Below are 14,646 nucleotides of genomic sequence, written 5' to 3' on the forward strand. Positions count from 1 at the left end.
CTTCAGACCCTCAGAGCCCTGCTGACTTCCAGCACCCGAAAATAGGGGTGTGTGCATGGAACAGGCCCAGGAGCAGTACTTCCTGCAGCAGATCCCCGTCACCTTGAACTATGTGACACTATTGACCATGCAGGAGCTGCAGATGGACACAGGGGCTGCTGCCCTCCCAGGCAGCAGCAGCTGGATCCAAAAGCAGGCACAAGAGTGGGGTTACACAGCCATGAGGCTGTATGACCACAAGCAGGAATTCACCAGCTGGTGCTAATAGGGTCCCAGTAGCCTCAAGTAAGCATTGCCCTCTGCGTAACTTACTTCTGGGGAAATTAAGAACCACACTGAGAAGCTTCCATTGCTGGAAAAGGTTTTTTTATTGCTTCGCCTTCTCTCCATCTCAACAAAGGAATTAAAAAAATAACAAATAAAATGCATCTAAACCAGTCACTGTGAAAAACCTGGACACTGTGCTCAGCAGAGTGGGGTCTGGCCCCTGGCACTTCTGCATAGAGGCTAAAGCAAATTCAGTACCTGGATATCCTGGTGGGAAGCTCCCACAGCAGGGCCAGGAATGCAGTGATGTCCTTGGTTCAGAGCATGACAGCCACAAGACTGGAAGGTTCCTGAGGAATTTGTAGCTTCCTTCTTTACGTGGAAGACTCTTACTCGCAAAAGACAAGGATCCACATCCAGGAAAGAGAGTGCAGGAACAGCAGCAGGACAGCCCTGGTGAGACTGTTGGACGTAGTGTGGTGATACCGGTGGCCAAACACCTCAGAGCTGCTCTAGCATGAAGCTGGGGTGCCACCATCAAGGATCTGTGGCTTTCTGTGACCTCCAGCTGATGAAAGTGTGTTCAGGGCACAGTTTCCTGCTCTTAAATGCCTTAACCTTTATTCCAGGTGGCTGAGTTTTATGGCTGTGCCTTTTCCAGATCAGGATCTGATCAGATGGTTGCTGGTGTGGCTGAATGACAGAGGCTCAGGCCACCACTGCTGATCTGATCAGCTTATTCTGTCCCTGACTGACCTAAGTGACTCTCCAACCATTCCACTGGTGTAGCACAGTGGTTCTTAACATGTGACAAGAGGATCACCAGCAAAGTGTTTTCTAACAGTCCACAGGTGAGTGCAAGAAGACAGAGTGGACTAGTGGTCCTCAAGATGAGAAAGTGGAGAACCAGCAGTGTGTATTCCAGTCCAGAAATGCCCTGCTAAGCCATACACATTTGCTCACTGTAAATTTTGCTATTATGCCGGAGCCAACTGGGTGGGTGAAGCCTAACTGTGAATAAAATGGTCAACTACCCAGGTTCCAGTTCTCATAGGCTCTATTTTCTGCAATATTTCATTAATCAAGAAAACAAATCCAGAGTAAAGCTCTTCCTTTCATCCCATGCCATTTCTGCAAGTGACAGCAACTTTAGTGATTAACATCAACTGGCAGCTTGAATTCCTTTAGTGAATAGAAGGCAATTTCTCCATGATCCACCAGTGCAAAGACCACTGGGATGTCCCCACTCTGATACGTAACCTGCTTCAAAGCCCGGAGAGATGGGACCTGCTCATCAAAGCTGCAGGGAGAGAAAAATATCCCATTGTTCTCAAAGTGAGAGGAATAGAGAGACAAAGTTGTCTTGGCCAGCGACCACGAAGGCTTGGGATTTGGCAGTGACCCTCCCCACCCCTTTCAGTCAAAGCAGGAGGCTGCCTGTACTGCATGCCAGGAGCTGGGAGCTGTCAAATCCTTTGCCAAAACCAAGGGCAACTGCCCACTGCTCCACACTGTGCTCCTTAGATGCAGCTCACAGAGTGTCTGGCAAATTGCCAGCCCAGTGCAATCTTAATACCTTCATGCTAGGCAGATCTTTAGGTTGCTGGGATCAACATCTGAGCTGCTTTTCCCTCCTTTAAACTCTGCAGTCTCTTTGCTTGTAAATGAAAACATTTCTGCAGCAAGGATCGTCCATCCTACTTGCTCCGGACAGACCTTTGTAAAACTGGACCACCACTTCCCCTGCTCCACTACAGCTGCAGAAAGCAGAGGAGGGACAATTTATGTCTGTCAAAATTAGAAAAGGCAGAGACTGATCTTTGTATGTGCCTGCAGAGTTTAAGTATCGGGTTGTGATCCAGCAAGAAAGGAGACACCTATCCCATGTTCATACTGATCCTGAAGTTACATTTGATAAAGATCAAAATACTAAAGCCATGGTCCTGAGCCTGTGGGAGGTACATCGCTGCAGAAATCCACTGGGATCTGCACTGGCTGAGGATTCAGGAACCATACAGCTCCCTGCAAACCTGAGCTCTGCCTGAGTTTCACAAGCATTGCGTAAACACAGCCGTAACTTCTTATCCCTGACTGTAGTAATACATGACATGAACAGCAACCAGATGATTAAATTGTGTGGGCTGAATGCAAGGGGTGGGGAAATTGTCAGCCACAGCCTCCAACAAAGGAAGAACTGAGAGGTAAAAAGAATAATTCTTGGCAGGACCACCCTCCAGGGAGGCACTGGGATGATTTGTAAAGCTCTCACAAGATGCCAGGTCATTTACACATCATTAAGACATCACTTCCACAACTGCAACTGTGATGTTTCAGAACACAGCATAAGACCCCTGGATACCTCTGAATACACATCCTGACATAGGGCTTTCCCGGGTTTGTCTTCTTAAACCTGGCCACAGCATCTGCTTGATACACATTGAAGTGGATTTTCATGTGCTCCAGGTCCTCCTGCAGCCTGCAGAAGAGAGAACACATCCACCTTCATATGGGATTGAAACACTATAGAATATTGACACAAAAGCTCTTGAAACCTGACTAGTTTGGGCCCTTTGAAAGGCTTCACCCCCCCAGAAGACTGACCTTGCAACTGTTCCCATTCCTTCCCACACCACAGCAAGCTCCTGCCCCCCACCTACCCTGCTCCCTCCTCTGCACCCCCCATTGCAAGAAGCATTGCTAAAAGAAACAAAGCCCTGCACTGCCCTACAGGGACCCCATACAAACACCATGCAGACTCAGTCAAGAGCAGAACCAAAAGTCCCAAAGCCAAGGTTTTATAATCATTCCAGCAGGGATGGCAGCACATTCCAGGGATGAGCACAGGTGAATCCCAACAAGACCGCTGGGGGAGATGACATGGCTAGGGTGCAGAGAGTGAATGACTGGAAAAGAGCAACCCTGATGTTTTATCTGGCCTTTAATGCCCTAGATCTATGCTGCAGGACCTAGTACCTCACACAAATGTCAGCCCCCCACTACAGATGCAACAGGGTCCTGGAGCGCTAGATTCTCTTGGCATCCTGGGTGCGAGGCAGCACCCAAGTTGCTGCCATGAGCATCTCACAGACCTCACAAGCAGGGACAGTCACAAGACATCTCCACTCCCTAAGAGCTATGAGCTGGCTGGCTGGATACTAACCGGGAAGCTCCATCCAGGATGTGGGAGGGCTGCAGCACACTGATCTGCTGGAGGAGCGCAGCTGGAGGGAGAAGGAGCAGGAAAGGATCAGACCAGCTATTTCTCTCCCAGGGCTCTCCAAGCACACCACCACCACCCACAAGCCTTCCTCCTCTGACAATGGCTGGCAGCACCACAGTCACCACTGGCTACTTCAAAGACCTCAACTTCGTCATCTCCTCCCAGCACACAGCCCACAACACCCTGCAGTTGCTTTGCATCTTGCTGGCCCTGATTTCACATGCTGAAACACAGCAGAAAGGACTGCAGTACAGCACGACATGCAGAATGGATTAGAAGACCTCCCAAGGCTGTATTTATCCTGGTGTTTGAGTGGGCTATAGAAAGAGATGGAAAGGCAGAGAAGCTTTCTTCTATCTCACCACACCCATGGCTGGGCTCCTCTGCCTGCTTTGCCCAGGCCTTCTAATGAGATTCTCCTCAAGGTACTGTTCCCTAAACTGAAGTTCAGCTTCTCCACATCACCCCTTTTGCTGCTGTGAATTGGGCAACTTTTCAAGGGGCTGGGGGGGAAAAGGGGTCCCTCTCCAGTACCTGGTGAGGCAGCTTCATCTGGCCGCAAAAGCGGTGTGACAGCTTGGTCCCAGAGATGCCGCGGTCGCTTCCAAATTCTCTGCTGGCTCCTCTGCTCCAAAAAGGCTTTGTACTCCTGCCAGCTGGAGCAGCGCCTCACCTCCCAGTCAGCATTGACACTGCTCTTGTACCTGCTCTCCCTCTCTCGCTGCTCCCTTTCCTTCCGTGACAGCTTCTCCTGCTTCTGATTGATGGATGAGCACCAGCAAGCTGCATCAACCTCCCTCCCCGGCACATTCTCTGGCAGGAGCCTGTCATCAGGTGAGGGCAAATGTGTGCATGGCTGGTCTGGGGCCACATTTGGCAAGACAATGGTGGTAAAATCCCAGCGGGGTGCACGGGTACCAATGCTGCTCTCTTTGTGGTCCCCAGCCCAGCTCCTGGAGGCGCTCAGGGAATCCTTTTGTCCTGTATCAACAGGAACTGAGTTTGACTCCCCCTCTCCACTGCCAGCATCTGATTCCTTTGGCTGTTCTGACAAGGGCTTTTCCTCCGTGGCAAGGCAGCTGTGGTCTCCACAGTTACCTCCAGCTTTTTCAGAAGTACCTTCAGCCTCTGGAAGGTCCTCTGATACCTTGTATTTCTTCTCATGTGACCTAAAGACAGAAGCAGCAGCATAAAAGGGAGAGCAGCATGTGGTGGAACTTCACTGCCTTTGAAACTTGCCTCCTCCCTGCTAACAGGAAGAATGCAGTCTATCAAGACAGTAAAGGTGGAGGGAACCCCAGACAAGTCTGAAAAGCCTTGACAACAATCTCTTAGCTGGAAGGAGCGCATTTGCTTGTGTGACAAAACAAGAAGGGAAAAAAGCAATAATCCCTGCAACACTCCTGGCTTGGGGAAGAGTGGCTGGAAAGCTACTCAGTGGAGAAAGACCTGGGGGTGTTGATTGAGCAAGGTGAACATGAGCAGCTTGTGCCCAGGCAGCCAGGAAGCCCCCAGCATCCTGGCCTCTATCAGCACCAGCAGGGCCAGGGCAGGGATTGTGTATTCCTACTGCCCTGAAGGCTGTCTGGAGCTGGTCCCTCATGATTTGGATGTGTCCTGGCAGAGTGGAAGATGAGGTCAAGACTCTTTGCTCTCCTAGCAGCAGCCCTGAGTTACATTCAACACAGGCAGGATAAGCCAGCACCATAGGAGACAATGCTTAATCCCCTTGTTCAGCACATGAAGCTTTATCCTTTTCCTTTTCCTGCAGAAATAGCCAAGATCTGTCAGGGCAACCTGCAGAAAAATTTCATGTATGGAGGCCATCGCCACCTTCCCTTCCCTGTGGAGATGGAAGCATTGCTGGTATTGAGGGGCAGAGAAGTGGGGTGCTGGGAAGAGAAGGAGGGTAAAAGCTTCCCACAAGAACCCCAGGCAACACTCCCAGCCTGGGGAAGAGTGGCTGGAAAGCTGCTCAGTAGAAGAGGAGGTGGAGGTGCTGATTGATGGAGCTGAGCATGAGCAGCTTGTGCCCAGGCAGCCAGGAAGCCCCCAGCATCCTGGCCTCTATCAGCACCAGGGCGGCAGCAGGGCCAGGGCAGGGATTGTGCCCCTGCACTGGGCACTGGTGAGGCTGCACCTCACATCCTGTGTTCAATTCTGGGCCCCTCACTACAAGAGAGACCTTGAGGGGCTGGAGCGGGGCCAGAGAAGGGCAATGGAGCTGGTGCAGGCCTGGAGCACAAGAAAGATGGGGAAGGGCTGAGGGACCTGGGGGGTTCAGATGGAGAAGAGAAGGCTCAGGGGGGACCTGATGGCTCCCTACAAGTGCCTGACATGAGGATGGAGCCAGGAGGGGTTGGGCTCTGCTCCCAAGGAGCAAGGGACAGGACAAGAGGAAACGGCCTCAAGCTGCACCAGGGCAGGTTTAGATGCAGCTGAGGAACAATTCCTTCCCCAGAGGGTGCTCAGGCATTGGAACAGGCTGCCCAGGGGAGCTGCAGTCACCGTCCCTGCAAGTGTGCACACAGTGTGGAGATGAGGCCTCAGTGCCATGGGGCAGTGGTAGCCTTGTACTTGGTTCTTGTACTGGCGAACGGCTGGACTTGATCCTAAACGTCTTTTCCAACCCCACTGATTCTATGATGCTAAAAGCAGGCCAAAACCAAGCAGTGAATGCCAAAAGCAGAATACATTTCTCAGCAGTCCTACATGAGGTTTAACTTCAACACCCAGAATCCCAGCCTTGATCTGTATAGACACACACTCCCCACCTGCCATGCAGCCTCCACATACCCCATATACTGACCCAAACAACTCCATGCAAACATTATGGACTTCAGCCAAACCCGCACAGGCCAGGCAGAAACCTTCCTGCCATCAGCTCTTACTGGTATGAAATCCAGCCCTTTGTTCCAGAGAAGATGGGCCAGTTCTTAAACCAGCAGTTTTATCTTCCAATTCCTAGAATTTCCTAACTCCTCAGGGACTGATTAATTTGACAGCAGGAATGGACCCATAGACCACAGTCATCCTCACTTCTCTCTCACAGCATGATGCCACCTACTGGAAGCTGTCAGAATTATTAACAAAATATTAATTAAATCATCTGTTTGCATTTTGGCAACGTTTAGAGGCCATGTGCAAGTGCCAGGACCCAACTATGCTCTCTGCTGTGTAGCCCTACAGTGTAAGTTGCTGTGAGGGGGTGGATAAGTGCAAGATGCACTGTGGTGTCCACACTCCCTCTAAAAAAGAGCAAGACAACACTCCTGCCATGTGTTTCTTCTGCACTGACCTCTCTACCCTTCTATTTTGGCATCTCATCACGAGAGTTGGCAGGTTCAGGGGCAGTTGCCTGTCTTAGCACAAGGATGCAGTGATGAAGTAGCTGTTCCTGAGCCAGCAGGGCCTGGGAGAGGATAGAAGAAGGCTTTGGGCCACATCCTTACCAGGGACTGGAACTCCTCCTCCTTTTGCAATGGTGTTTCCCAGAACTTTTGCAGTGACTTTCCAAATTCAATTGCCTCTCGTAGGGAGACAGCACAGTGCTGCAAGGAGACACCAACACAGAGGCTAAGAGCAGGGTGAGGTAGTGGAATTTCCCTTTGCTCAGCCTCAGAATACAGCAACAAACACCTTTTCTTTCAGGCACAGAAAATCCACAAGCAGGACCAGGATGGTCCTCAGTTCATGCCCCATTTCATGTTCCCAACCACCTCCTCAAGAGGAAGGAGCAAGGAAGGGCAGAGTGCCACTTTTAGCCTTTAATCTTCCCAAGAGTAGGAATGCAGGATCAAAGTCCTCTTCGCTGCTGTTCCATTGGGGCAATGTAGCAGGCATAGAGCTGCTCAGGGTCTTCAAAAAGGAAAAAGCAGCACAAGAAGGAAAAGTTGGTTACCTGGGGTCGAATCTCAGTACAATATAACCCAGTTGCTTCAAGTGGCTGAACACCTTAGAGCAAAGGAAAGCAAAAGGGTTAAACAACTACCCACAAGACAATTTACTTCAGTTTTGCTATCACTGAGCGAACACAGTGCAGCACTTGCAGAGGGGAAAATGCCAAGGTGAGGACCCAAAGCAAAGGTGGGAAAACAGGAACAGATCATCTAGAAAACTGAGTGTGAAAAACTTCTCTCCCTGACTGTCCCACTCTGCTACGAGCCACTAGAGGAGGTGGTGTGGCAGAGGCTGGGCTCCCTGCACCAGTTGGAGGTCTCAACACACCTGGTAATGTGGCAGGTCCATCGCCTCCTGGGACAGGAGGATCTCATAGGCTTCCTCAATGGACAAGGGAAGATCCCTGTAAAAGAGCTGAAGAGAGCCCTGCAGGGCAAAAGTTGGTGTTGAGAGAATCACAGAGAACAAACCTACATAAGCTCGCACTGTTCTCTTCCTGAAAGCTGGTCCCAGCACCCTCCTTGACATGATATCCATGTGCCACCTGGATTATTCACAGTCCCTCTCCCATGCCCAGTTCCCCCATGCCCTTATTTTAGCAGCCAGGCAATCAGTTCCCAAACACCGCTGTCACCTCCAGCACTGCTTCTATTTGGAGGATGCTGCAGGGAGCATGATGCTCAACTATTAAAATAATGATTGCTTTGGGAGATAAATTTCTTTAACTTTGATGATCTCAGCGACTCAGGACACAGCACAACTACAAAACCTTTTAGAACCACCACAACCGAGAGAGCTGAAGCAAAGGAATTGATGGTGTCCTCAGATGCCACCAGCTGGTGGCTCCTCTGAAGCATTTACTGCAGCCCCAGTGATCCCACTGCCACATTCCCCAGACAACAGCAACTCACCTCCCTCAGGCAGTTGTAGGTGAAGCTTCTTTTTTGACCTTGCTGGTTTTTGTTGTTTTTTTAAGACAGTGTTCACTCAAACAAAGCAAACACCACACTAAGAACCACAGCTCCCCCCTGGCTGAAGGCATCTAACCGGGGAGAGACCCTGTAATCAGCAACTGACCAAATAACTGAATTTTCATCAATTTATTTCCGATGTATTTGTCAAAATGGCAGTCCTAAAAAGCCCAGCCTCTGCAGTGTGGACTTAAGTGATGGCATCAGATCCCCATTATCTGATTAAGTTTTGCTAAAGGAAAAAGAAGATCCCCTTTAGATCAGACTGATTCCAGGCTTTGGTGGAGAGACAAAAAAACACTCTTTATGGCAAAGAAATCCAGCTGAGCCCTCACTAGCATTTCTGCAAGCAGAGAAGCACTGAAAACAACTTAGTCTCACTCCCATCTGCCCTATTTAGATTTCTTTCTGCCATACATACTGAGAAGAGATGCCAAGTAGGAAGCCCAAATATCTGTGATTGTCAAGCATGTACAGCACTGGCTGCTCCAGAACTGTCTCTCCCACCAATACCCTTCACATGGGAAGGTCTGATTTAGTGCCTCAGTGTGGCCTTGTCAGGCTTGAGAGAGTTTCACTAATTCCTATCGGCTTCAAGGAGAAGCACAGAAAATCTGTGCTAAGGAACTTCTGAACCCTGCCACTGCAAAATCTGTAAGATACACTGGGGACAAGGGAAGAAGTCAGTTTATGACAGAAAAGGCACTGACCAGTCTCAGATGTCCTAATTAACTGCACACAGCTCTGAGAAAAAGAGTTTCTTGGTGTTAAACCCTTTTATTCCAATTAAATCCTGCAAGGAACAGCAGCTAATGGCTTGATCTCATTTCCAGAAATTCCCAGAACAGTGTGCTTTCCTGGACTGTGGAAGGCCAAGTCCCCATACACAGATTTCATTAAAGAAATAACTAATACATGTGTGCTTCATCATCCCCAGAGCAAGAAAGTAGAGATCTCAATGGAAAACTCTGTAACTTGCTTCTCATGCTTCTTTCACTCTGGTAAAAAAGCTGATTCATTCCTGCTGTACCAATAGAAGTTCAGATCAGGTAAAACTCTCCTTGTCTCTATCATTGTATTTGACATAGGAGTGGGTTAAAAATAATACCAGCAGCATAAACTGGACCCTGACACATGCTGTGGAACAGGGGCTCCTGAAGAGTACAAAATAATAACCCATGGCCTGGAGACAAAGAGCTCCATCAGCAACAGGCAAAAAGAGACCATTCCTCAAGAAGCAGGGGCTTATCACCTGCTCAAACTGCACTAGTGATCAACACAAGTGTCATGGTTTAAGCCCAGCCAGCAACCCAGAACCATGCAGCTGCTCACTCACTCCCCCCCCTCCTCCCCCTGCTCCTGGAGGGATGGGAAGGAGAATCGAAAGAATGTAACTCCCACGGGTTGAGATAAGAACAGTCCAGTAACTAAGGTATAACACAAACCACTGCTGCTACCACAATAATAATGATAAGGGAAATAACAAGGGAAGAGAACACAACTGCTCACCACTTGCTGACTGATATCCAGCCCAACCTGAGCAGTGATCTAGCCCTTCCAGGTAACTGCTCACAGTTTCTGTACTGGGCATGATGTGCTGTGGTATGGAATACCTCTTTGGCTAGTTTGGGTCAGGTGTCCTGTCCATGCTTCCTCCCAGCTTTCCCTCCTCCCTGGCAGAACACAAGACTCAGAAAGTCTTTGGTCAGAGTAAACATTACTGAGCAACAACTAAAAACATCGGTGTTATCAGTGGTGTTGTTCCCAGGCTGAAATCAAAAACACAGCACTGAGGAGAAAAATGATTGCTACTGCTGAACCCAGGACAAATTAAGTGATTTCAGAATCAGTCTAGAATATTGGCCAGAAGGCCAATTGTATCTTGGACTGCATCCAGAGGGCCAGCAGCTGGTGAGCCCCCACCTGGAGCACTGCATCCAGCTCTGGAGTCCTCAGTACGGGAAAGACATGGACCTGTGGAGAGGGTCCAGAGAAAGGCCGCAAAAATGATCAGAAGGATGGAGTACCCTCCTGTGAGGAAAGGCTGAGAGAGTTGGGGTTGCTCAGCTTGGATAGGAGAAGATTTCAGGGACAACTTATTGTGGCCTTTCAGTTCCTAAAATGGGCCTGTAAGAAAGAGGGGAAGACTTTTTAGCAGTATAGGACAAGGAGTGATGGCTTTAAACTAAAAGAGGAAGATTCAGGTTGGATGTGAGGAAAAAAGTCTTTACAATAAGGGTAGTGAAACACTGGCACAGGCTGCCCAGAGAGGTGGTGGATGCCCCATCCCTGGGGACATTCCAGGCAAGGCTGGATGTGATTCTGGGCAACCTGATCTAATTGAAGGTGTCCCTGGTCATTGCAGGGGGTTGGACTGGATTTGCTTTGAAGGTCCCTTCCACCCAAACATTCTATGATTCTAAAGCTGCTACAGCTTCCAAAAGGATGCAATGCCCGCATCCATGCACAGGTATCCTACTTACACACTCCAGCAGGTATAGAGCTTCCTCGGGCAGAAGGCACTGTTTTCCATGCTGTGTGAACCCCATGGTGTGCCAGAACTTCCCCTGGAACAGAAGCACAAATCCATGATGGGCTGTGGCTGGTGCCTGCTGACAAGCAGCTCTTTCCCACTTCAAGCAGCAAATTAAGGAACCTGCAAAGGCCAGCAGCAGATGATGGCACCAAGTACACTCTGTAGCTCACTCACCGCAGGGGACTGCAGCTCCACAATGCCCTGTCCTGGCTTCCACTCAGCTTTTACCAGATTCCCCCTGAAAAGGTTAAAGATTAGTTTAGTATTGGCATGTCCTACAGTCAACTCCTGCTGTAGCAACATAACAAGCCCAAGAAGGTGTCAAAAGGCAGCAGACTTCCAGGTGGCATTTTTACAGGGTGAGGCCTTAGAAAGATGTCATCCTCTGGATCTGGGAGCACCAGCTGAAGATTTTATCATCACCAACTGAAGACCAAAAGTGTCTTCAGTCAGCATCACAGACACCTGCCCATAGGCTACAGCAGCCAGCTAGGGATGCATGGCCTACACCATGATAGATTATACAACTGATGAGATGCTGCCAAGACACTCAAATTGCTGTATCTCACCTACAGGGGCTTATAGGGAAGAAAAAAAAACCAAAGCACAAACCCAGCCAAAAACCAGCAAATGGAATAGTGAAGGGTGACTCTTCAAGAATGAAAACATTCGGTTTTAGCAGCTGGCTTAAGGAAACAGAAGGTAAGACCTGTAGGGTTCAGAACAGACTCCAGAACAGAATATCTTTAGTCAGTAGCACAGTTTCCCCATCTGAAAGGAAACATAAACCTACCCTGTCACCCCCCCCCCCCCATCTCCAAAGCCTCCACTGCTGGTCCAAGACACACATTTATACATGTCCTTGAACAAATCTGACTTTGACAGCAGCGGAAGATAACGCAGGAAGATGTGCCTGTCTGTGGGAGGTCACCATTCTAGAGTCCCCAGGGCTGTGATTTTATGTGAATAGTTTCTGCTGCTGCTGAACAGTGCAGACAAAGAAACCATGACCAGAAAACAACTGGCCAACCTGTACACTGACATGGAGCGTGTGAAAGTCTCCCAAGAAACTGTATACTCCGGAGACTGGTACTGCTGTTAAAAAACACTAAAACTGATAAACCAAGGACAATATGAGGAGGCCAAAACTGCACAAGGCCACACATAAGCATCTGTTGGAGCAATTCCAGAGGAGGCCACAGAGATCCTTCGAGGGCTGGAGCAGCTCTGCTCTGGAGCCAGGCTGAGAGAGCTGGGCTGGGGCAGCCTGGACAAGAGAAGGCTCCTGAAGGGGAGACCTGAGAGCAGCTCCAGTGCCTAAAGGGGCTGCAGGAAACCTGGAGAGGGGCTTGGGACAAGGGCCTGTAGGGACAGGCCAAGGGGAATGGCTTGAACCTGCCAGAACAGGGGAGACTGAGATGAGCTCTTAGGCAGAAGCTCTTCAGGCAGTGGAAGGGGTCCGGCCTGTGGCAGGGGTTGGAACTGGATGAGCTTTAAGGTTCCTTCCAACCCAAACCAGTCTGGGATTCTACGACTCTGTGGTCAACAAGATGCCGTGTAACTCAGGTCACACACAGCAAAACAGTGGCTGCTGTCTGCAAAGGCTACAGGAGAACACACACACCTGAGAGAGCCAAGGGACTGTCAGAACACCCCCACTGAAGCCCCTGGTGCCGGTGCAAGTCCCTGCTCCCGAGGGAACCGCCGGGGTGTGCTCCCCCTGCCCCTCCTCCCCAGCAGGTAAACGAAGGGATGGGTGAGGAACCTGCCCGCGGACACCCCCCTGACATTACCATTGCACTGCTACAGCTGCTGTGCCCCAGCGAGTCAGAGCCCGCCGCGCCCGGCCCTGAGGACTCACCGCCGCACCACCCGCTCCTCGGAGAGCAGCCGCCACTGCTCCTCCTGGCACAGGCGCAGCTTCTCCGCCTGCTCGGCCGAGCCGTCGGGGATGAAGTCCTTCTGGCCCCGCGAGCGCTTCGAGCCCTTCCGGCCGGCGGCCGCCAGCGGCTGCGCCGCGCTGCGAGGCGAGAGGCGCGGCACGGTGAGGGGCGGCCGAGAGCACCGGCACCCGGCCTGCGGCCTCCCCGCACGGCCCGCACGAGCCTACCTCAGAGGGCGCGAGCAGCCGGCCTCCATCGTTCCACCGCACGCAGCGGCTTCCTGCCGCCGCCGGGCCCTAGCGCCTGCAGAGCAAGGAGCCGCTAGCGCGCCCCCTAGGGGTTGGGAGGACTGCGAGCACTGCGCTTAGCCCCACGCTGCGTGCCGCGGTCGGCTCTCGAGGGTGAGCAGCCGGAGCTGGCTGCGTCCCGCTCACCCCTCCTCACAGCAAGGGGGAGGAAGTAAAGCGGAACAGCTCCTGGGTTGGGGTAGAGGCAGGGAGATCGGTCACCTATGGCCGTAACAGGTAACACAGGCTGGGCTTTGGGAAAACTCATTTATTGCCAATTAACATTAGTCCCAGTCATGGATATCTGCTTTGAAAAGGGCTGCAGGAAACCTGGAGAGGGGCTTGGGACAAGGGCCTGTAGGAACAGGCCAAGGGGAATGGCTTGAACCTGCCAGAACAGGGGAGACTGGGATGAGCTCTTAGGCAGAAGCTGTTTCCTGGGAGGGTGCTGAGGCGCTGGCACAGGGTGCCCAGAGAAGCTGTGGCTGCCCCATCCCTGGCAGTGTTCAAGGCCAGGTTGGACACAGGGGCTTGGAGCAAGCTGCTCCAGTGGAAGGTGTCCCTGCCTGTGGCAGGGGTTGAAGCTGGAGGAGCTTTAAGGTCCCTTAAACACAAAACATTCTGGGATTCTATTACTTCAGTGGCTTCTGGTGAACATCTGGACCAGCATCTGGGCCACCTCTTCTTCCCCTCCTCCCTGGCCTTGCTGCTACCTTGCTGTCACCTCTCACACTTCCTTCTCTACCCCCCCCCCCTTTCCCTCTCTCCTCACTGCCACGTGGAATTTTGCACTTTCTTAAGTACATTTCCCCAGAGGCATCACCAACATCAGCTGTGCCCTGTGATGGGACACTCAGAGCCATCTGGAGCCAGGCAGTCATCTGGAAGGGGCTGTGTCCATCACAGAGCAGATGCTTCCTCTCCTCCCGGGTGCCCCGCAGCCCCCACGGCCGGTTCCATGTGCTCTCGGGCATGTGCCGCAGCTCCCGCAGCAGGAGCGGTGCTGAAGGAGGTTTCTTCCATGGGGCTGTTACTGTTTCCCAGGAGTCACTGAGCCTCAAGCATTGCCCCAGCAGAGTCCATTTCCCACCGTGTTTTCCCAGTAACAGTCGTTTGACAAGGCGCTAGCTTAGGCAGATGAATGCATAAACCCTTCCCCTTCATTTTCCTCGGAATGGCTTAATTTTCACTTCCTGCCTGATTATTTCCTCCTCCTCAGCTGAGCCTTCATCCTGTGAGGAGATGAAGTGCTTTTTGGTCAGTGGTGCTCCTCTGTGGTACGTGAGGGAAGGAGGACTAGTGAGGGGCAGCAGGCTGGATGCTGGCAGGGCTTTTTCCCCCTCATTTCCAAAACACATGTATTTTGGAGGCTGTTTGGACCGCCTGGTTATAACATAATCCCAGGATGCATGTCCTGTGGCCTTCAACTGTCTGTCCCCACTTTGTGTAACTCAGACTTTCCTTAAAGTGGATGTGTTCAAACTGCAAAGGAAAGGCTCTGATCCACAATTTGCTTTTGTCACCCACTGTGATTACAAGACTCAGGAGTGTCAAGACATCTCAGTTCACATTTCTTTCCAAT

At 51.1% G+C, this 14,646-nt stretch overlaps 1 protein-coding gene across 1 annotated transcript; it reads right to left on the reverse strand.

Annotated features, from left to right (window-relative positions):
- Window positions 1-358: 358 nt before the first annotated feature.
- Window positions 359-13,054, reverse strand: TSEN54 (tRNA splicing endonuclease subunit 54). Its single transcript, XM_034067557.1, has 11 exons — window positions 13,005-13,054; window positions 12,756-12,914; window positions 11,069-11,132; window positions 10,842-10,925; window positions 7,715-7,813; window positions 7,389-7,441; window positions 6,940-7,038; window positions 4,022-4,656; window positions 3,428-3,488; window positions 2,627-2,743; window positions 359-1,567 (listed from the first exon to the last, which is right to left on the reverse strand). Exons 1-11 carry the CDS (start codon window positions 13,031-13,033, stop codon window positions 1,417-1,419), a joined length of 1,551 nt encoding a protein of 516 aa, XP_033923448.1. The 5' UTR covers window positions 13,034-13,054; the 3' UTR covers window positions 359-1,416.
- Between the last annotated feature and the right edge of the window lie 1,592 nt (window positions 13,055-14,646).

The sequence above is a fragment of the Melopsittacus undulatus genome, chromosome 11 (genome assembly GCF_012275295.1).
Source record: "Melopsittacus undulatus isolate bMelUnd1 chromosome 11, bMelUnd1.mat.Z, whole genome shotgun sequence".
In the NCBI taxonomy this organism is placed as follows: domain Eukaryota; kingdom Metazoa; phylum Chordata; class Aves; order Psittaciformes; family Psittaculidae; genus Melopsittacus; species Melopsittacus undulatus.